Source organism: Chaetura pelagica, unplaced genomic scaffold (genome assembly GCF_000747805.2).
Source record: "Chaetura pelagica isolate M959 unplaced genomic scaffold, ChaPel_1.0 scaffold117, whole genome shotgun sequence".
In the NCBI taxonomy this organism is placed as follows: Eukaryota; Metazoa; Chordata; class Aves; order Apodiformes; family Apodidae; genus Chaetura; species Chaetura pelagica.
In genome coordinates, this window is record NW_009954185.1 from 8636440 (window position 1) to 8643850 (window position 7411).

The 7411-nt window shown below is 46.9% G+C and overlaps 1 protein-coding gene across 1 annotated transcript in view; it reads left to right on the forward strand.

Moving 5' to 3' along the window:
* The window catches only part of LOC104393526 (lactosylceramide 4-alpha-galactosyltransferase-like), an 11223-nt gene extending 4109 nt beyond the window's left edge, over positions 1-7114 (forward strand). Inside the window, 2 exon segments of the mRNA XM_010003029.1 lie at positions 3995-3999; positions 5987-7114. Coding sequence (XP_010001331.1) covers positions 3995-3999; positions 5987-7114 — 1133 coding nt within the window.
* Positions 7115-7411: the final 297 nt, after the last annotated feature.

The window sequence follows — 7411 nt, forward strand, 5'->3', positions numbered from 1 at the left end:
CTACAAGCAGAAACAGAGGAATAATAGTGGCCCACTGTTAAACAGGAGAGGTGAACCAGTCACCAATAATGCTGAAAAGGCAGAGGTCCTCAACACCTTCTTCACCTCTGTCCTTACCAGTGCTGTTGGGTCCCAGGCCATAGTAACAAAAGCCCAGGTTGATGCAGACACCGACCCACCATCAGTGAAGGAAGAGTTGATGTGTCAACTCTTATAGGAGCTTGACCCATACAAATCAATGGGCTCAGATGCCATCCACCCTAGGGTGCTGAGAGAGCTGGCTGATGTTGCACAAGCTCTCCATAATCTTTGAGAAGTCGTGGAGATCTGAGGTCTGGAGGAAGACTAATGTCACCCCCATCTATAAGAAGAGTCCAAAGAAGGATTCAGGTAGTTATAGACCCAGTAGTCTCACTTCAGTCCCTGGGAAGGTCATGGAGCAAATCCTCCTGGGGACAGTCACAGGTCAATTGAAGCACCTGATTGGGAAAAGCCACCATGAATTTATCAGGGGCAAATCGTGCTTGACAAACCTAATCACCTACGACAAAGTGACCCGCTTGGTGGGTGCAGGGTGAGTGGTGGACAACATCTACCTGGACTTCTCCATGGCTTTTGATATGGTCCCTCACAGCCTCCTCCTGGAGAAATGACTCATTACGGCCTTGACAAATGGTCCCTGCAATGGGCGGGGAACTGGCTGACAGACCATAGAGGGTTATAGGAAATAATTCCTCCTCAAACTGGCAACTGCTCACAAGTGGGGTCCCCCAGGGATTGATATTGGGTCCAATGCTGATTAACATCTTCATAAATTACTTGGATGTTGGGATGGAGAGCACCCTGATGAAGTTTGCTGGCAACACCATGATGAGTGGAGAGACTGACACTCCAGAAGGGAGAGCCACCCTCCAGGGTGACCTGGACAGACTGGAGGAGTGGGCTCGCAAGAACCTTTTGAAGATCAACTGGGAAAGTATAAGGTCTTGTACCTGGGAGCACATAACCCAGGAGTGCAGTTCGGACTGGGATCCACCTGGCTGGAGAGCAGCCCTGTGGAAAGGGACCTGGGAGTCTTGGTGGATAACAGGCTCAACATGAGTGAGCAGTGTGCTGCAGGGGCAAAGAAAGCCAACAGGATGCTGGGCCGTGTCAACAAGGGCATCAGCAGCAGAGATCAAGAAGTCATCATCCCACTCTATTTGGTGCTTGTCAGACCATATCTGGAGTATTGAGTTCAGTTTTGGACCCCGCTCTACAAAAAGGATGCAGACAGGCTGGAGAGGGTCCAGGGAATGGCCACAAGGATGACCAGGAGGCTGGAGAACCTGCCGTATGAGGAGAGTCTGAGAAAACTGGGTTTGCTCAGCCTTGAGAAGAGAAGGCTTCAGGGAGACCTTATCACAATGTTCCAGTACTTAACAGGTGGTTACCAAGAAGATGAAGACTCTGTATTTACAAGGAGTTGCATGGAAAAGCCAAGGGGTAACGGGCACAAGTTGTTCCTGGGGAGATTCCCATTGGACACAAGAGGTACATTTTTCACCATGAAGACAGTTCATCATTGGAATAGTCTCCCAAGGGAAGCTGTAGATTTCCCCACATTGGGCAGTTTTAAGTCTCAGCTTGGCAAAGTGCTGAGCCATCTCATATAAATTATAGTCATACCTCAAAAGGTTGGACCAGATGATCCTTGAGGTCCCTTCCAGCCTGGCATTCTATTACTAAATTAAATTCCCCATGTCAAGAATGTTTTGCCCATGGCAGTGTATTAATTATGTTGAAATGCAAAGGGGATTAGCAATGACACAGCCAAACATTATAAACCTCCACGTGGACACAAACTGGCTAGAATTTTCCCTCTCTGTGTGTGTTCCTGTGTTGCTGCACTGATGTTTTGGTGTCTTCCCAAGCAGAACTTTCCAGAGAAGGGCCAGCACCAGACAGTTACAGGCATTCATGAGTGGTGATCTTTGAATAAGTTGTATTGGCAAAGAGCAAAAGTCATAAAATAGATGCAATTTTATTTGCAAACCCTAACATTCAGGCCGTAAATTTTCACTGTGGGACAGAGCTGGAGTAAATATTTGCTGTTGATGTGCTGTTTCGTCAGGGTGGAGCTGGGATTCATCTCTTTTCCTCCACCCTCAAACTCTTTGCTACCAGTCTAGCAGTAACTACACCACTTACCACAGGTGTAATGTGGTTGGAAAAAATCTCCCTCACTACTCTTCCTTCCAAACACAAGTGGAGCAAGAGAGAAAAAAGGGAGAGAAACAGAGGCAGGGGAGATGTCAGGGTCTTGCCATTTCTTGCAACTGTATGGAAAGAAAGTGTGTGTTACCCTCTTGGGTCTGAAGGAAAGCAGAGGGTATGAAGGGGAAGGGCAGCTCACCATGACATGGCTGTTCCCAGGAACACCAGTGCCTGGTGCTACCAGCCAGGTGATGTGTTAGGGTCGACAGGTAGAATAGAAACATTCCAAAGAGGTCTCTTGGAAAGGCTAAAGATGTCTTGAAAAATCGTAAGATGATAAAGACTTTTGTTCAAATGGAGAAAAAAAATTGAGAGATAAAAGATTCTCTGTGGACTTTTTTTTTTTTAACTGAAGAATCATCAACCTGAAATGGAAAATTCTGTTCTTTTATTAAGCTGACCTGTTGCTACCTGTAGCAGGCATAATGTGACTCTCTCTTACATTCTTCACATTTCTGGTCTGTCTCACAGAACTTCTGTTTTCACTGTTGGATTATATTGATTTTATTTCTTTTAAATTATGCAAACTTTTACCGAAAGGGAGACAGGGATTGAAGCAGAGAGGGCAGTAAAATGTTTTGCATCTTTCAGACAATTATTTTTTTTCCTTTAAAGATCTTTGTGAAACTTGCCTATTTTTTTTCTGTATTTTCCTGGCTTGGCACCACTCTGATGATGCAAGCTTTGAGGAAGGCATTGACACGGTGGTGACAGTGCCCTTCAATTAGACTCTGCATCAATGTACCTTATTTCAGACTGTGAAAAACTGTTGGACTTCCTAGGAGATAAACTCATCTCTGCTCTACCATCAGCTGCAACAAATCTCTTTATGGTTAAATCTATACTTCAGACTTCAGAGATCTAAACCTGGGGGCTGGGCAAGGCAGTGACACTAGGCTTGTAAAAGCAGAAATAGCACTGTGTGCCCCAGCTCAGCTGCCTGGCAGGAGGGTGTCTTTTAAAGGTTACTGCTGTACTGAAGGTTTAACAGTCATAATGTTCAATTCTCTTTCACAAAGTGTGGTTTTAAGTAGTGAAAGAAGGGAAAATATGATATATGTGTTGGGTTTTTCAGTGAGGGAAAGTATTAAGTACTTTAAGTCTAGAGGCTTAAATATAAAATGAAGAACATGGTTGAGAACAGGGGTGTTGTGTGAAGGAACATAGTAAATACTACCATGTTTGGGGGCTTTGTAGCAAATATGGGACATAGGTGGTTATTGAGGATTAAATGGAAAGGAAACCAGTACCATTCTGGGAGCTCAGACCTCTTGATGGGAACAGATGATAGCACTGGGGTTTTAGATGAGTTCTTACTTTTGGGGAAGGCTGGCAGGTGGCTCTCAACTGGGGAAATGAAACATCTCAGAAGCAGCTGTCCCACTCACTGTCAGGTGTCAGGATCATTAGTATGGCAACAAATCAGAGGACAAAAGAGAATCTAAAATTCTAGTATCTAGGATTCTTCTTGTACATGTCTGATTTCAAAATAACAGTCTGATTAAATGAAAGATAAAATAGAATAAATGCTCCATTTCCTTACAAGTGGCAAGCATAGTGTGCACCTAGGGAAGAGAGGCAGTCTTCTTTTGAGTTAAATGGAGAAGTTTGACCATATTTTGTTTTTGAAGGAGAGTAATCTTTGCTAAAGGACACTATATCATACCAGACCCAACACAACAGCTTGAGAGAGGTGGCACTACCACTGCTCTCTGTCCAGACAGTAGTGAGGTTGAAGATCTGGTCAGCAGGCAGATGCACACAATGCACACATACACCCTACTTATATATGTTACCTATGCATGACTGGCCACACAGATCACAGGCAGACACTCGGAGCACCCACGTGAACATGGACAGCACCAACAGCCCCGTCCTGCTCCCCTCTCTGGCTGGACAGGTTGGAAGTTCACAAGTGAGAATGTACACAGACATAGGTGGATCCCTCCAGCAGCCAGGCTTAGACACTCAGCCCAGTATTTGTCCCTGGATCCCAGTCTCCTCAGTCGCTGGCATCTGGACATACAAGTCCCCAAGGCCCCAGCCCTGCTCCAGCTGCTAGTACCTGCTGTCAAACACACAGCTGGCCAGGACTTCCCATGTGCTTTAGCCCTTAGAGACACTTGGGTGCTCTCACACCTGGAGCTGGTCCTTAGGAATCCACTCACACTCCTGGCTCTGAGGCCACTTTGCATGCTCACAGGCTGGTCCACTTGATCTTCACTAGTCATCACACCCTTGCACACCCACACTCGCTGCAGTTGCTGGACCACAGATACATGGTCCCTCTAACCCCTGGTCTGACCCCAGCTGCTGTGTTCCCACCCTGATATGTACATGTGCACACAGAATAGAAAGCCCTCACCCAGGAAAGACTTGGAAAGGTATTTAATAAGATGACAGGAGACACAATGCTGATCACACCCACAGGGAAAGGGTCAACTGGCTGCTGCTACCTGGCTGCTGGACACTTCCACGTTGCTGACTCAACTCTATGTGGATTGGCAGATGGTGCTCATTCAGCACTGTGACCAGAAAGTTGGGGACCAGGCAGCTCTGCTGATGGGGCTCTTATTTTTGCAAGTAAACCGTATGTACATTTAGGGGAGGTCAAGTGCACGAGTCACACAACTTGCAAAATGAAAAAATAATGATGAGGTAAAGGTGACTAAATAAAATGTGAGATGTTTTCTAAAGGTTATGTTAAACAAATGCAATTTTAAAAAAAATCAAACCAGAGTTTTAATAAGTGATGTTAAGTGAATGCAATTATAAAACAGCCAAAAACATTTCCTAAAAATAATAATAAACAAATGCACTTCTAAAACACCAAAACACAGTTTTAAAAAGTGATGTTCAGGACTGTGACCTGAAATAAGCTGTTTGTAATTTGTTTGATTTTTCATATTACTAATTGTGTGACTCATACACTGGAATTCTCCTATATATACACACACAATTTCCTTGCAATAAACAGAGCCCTACGACCAGAGCTGCCAGCTCCCTGAGGTTCTGGTTACTGTGCTGAACGATTGTTGCCTGCTGGTCCCTGGCCAATTGTCCTAGACAGGGTGCATAGCACAACTGTACTGACCAGCAAGCTCTTTAGCTGCATCTTACCCTTTTTATCCCCTTCCACTTCTGTTTCCCCCCTCTTGTCCCTCCCTAAATCACCCCTCCCTTGTCCCACCTGGTCCCTTTGGTTCCTTTGCAAAGGATCTCTCATTAAATCCTGTGAGAATTAAACTGTTTTTCCCCTGCATCCCATAATATAGCCCATCCCTAAGCAGTAACCCCCTTAGTCTAAAAGGTGATCTGGAGAGCTGCTTCTGGTGACTGTGGTGGAGGGTTTCATGCCTGGACACTGGGGTTGAGGCTCTGCTGGCCTCTGTGATGGACCTGGAAATAGCCTGGCAGGCTGTATTAGAGCTCCCTCTCCTGAGCTCTCTCTCCTGCCATTCTCTCTCTGAGCTTTTTGTGAGTGTGTGGCTGAGCTTTGTCATGCTAACCTCACATCCTGAACGTGGGCGATGGTTTCTGGTGGGGCCCTGTAGGCACCGTGGCATCATGGAGAAACCAGGATGCTTTTTTAAAGATGACCTAAAGGTATAATTCAAGCATGGCAGCATGAAGGAGCGTTCGGCATGCGGCTCTGCTCATGATGCTGTCCAGGGACTCGTGGCCTGCTGTCTTCCCTGTCAACGTCTTTCTCTTCTTTCCTCCCCTTCAGATCACGACACTTGCCTTGGGAGAGCAGGCTCCAACAGCAGCCAGAATGCTCAGGATGCCCAGCTGCCTGCTAAAGCTGACCAGGGTGGTGCTGAGCCACAAGCTCAGGACTCTGTTTATCCTCACCTTTAAATTCATGTCCTTTGTCTCCATCGTGTTGTACTGGAGAATCACAGAGGACCCTAAGAGCAGGGGCCAGCTCTACAGCTTGCCTGTTGAAATACACTGTGCTCACTCTGTGCCTTCTCCTCCCCCTGCCACTGCTGATGGGCCCCCTTCTTCTCCAGGGGACATCTTTTTTGTGGAGACCTCGGAGCGAACTAACCCGAGTTACCTGTTCACCTGCTCTGTGGAGTCTGCAGCCCGGACGCACCCTGGGACAAGGGTTGTGGTGCTCATGAAAGGCTTGGCAAACGGGAATGCCTCCTTACCCAACCACTGGGGCTTCTCATTGCTGAGCTGCTTCCCCAACGTGGAAATGCGTCACCTGGACTTGCCAGAGCTTTTCTCAGGGACTCCTCTGGCAAAGTGGTACTCGGAGGCTCAGCACCGGTGGGAACCTTATTTCTTGCCTGTCCTGTCTGATGCCTGCAGAATTGCCATCATGTGGAAATTTGGTGGCATCTACCTGGACACAGACTTCATTGTGCTTAAGAACTTAAAGAACCTCAGCAACGTGCTTGGTACCCAGTCCAAGTATGTACTGAACGGGGCCTTCCTGTCCTTTAAACCTAAGCATAAGTTTATAGAGCTTTGCATGCAGGACTTTGTGGAGAACTACAATAGCTGGATCTGGGGGCACCAGGGCCCACAGCTTCTAACTCGTGTCTTCAAGAAGTGGTGCTCCATCAGAAGTCTTCGGAGCAGTACGAGCTGCAAAGGAGTGAGTGCTCTGCCCCGTGAGGCTTTTTATCCCATCCGGTGGCAGGACTGGAAGAAATATTTTGAAGTGGTGAGCTCCTCGGAGCTTCACCACCTGTTCAGTAACACCTATGCGGTGCATGTATGGAACAAGAAGAGCCAAGGAACAAGGCTCAAGATCACATCCCAGGCTTTGCTGGCTCAGCTGCAATCTCACTTCTGCCCTGCCACATATGATATCATGAAGAAGGACTCTGAGTGGCAGTGACTCGTGCAAGGGTCAGCTAGGTGATGTTGCCCAGGATCCTATAACTCTTCTGCTGTTCCTCCATGAATGAACCTTCTTTTGAAGTGAGGTGGTGAAGAGCCAATGATAAAAGCCATTTGTGGGGTGTAGCTGGAGCCTGTAGCTCCAGCTGATGTCTGTGCAGCTCTTTGTCCTGACTTTAACTGCCTGCCAGCAACATTTTGTTTCTCCGCAGGACCCTTCTTCTGCTCTGCTTGGTTAGGTAGAGAAATCTCAGGAGGGGAGCAAGTGCTGGGCCACTCACGGCAGTTTGCATCA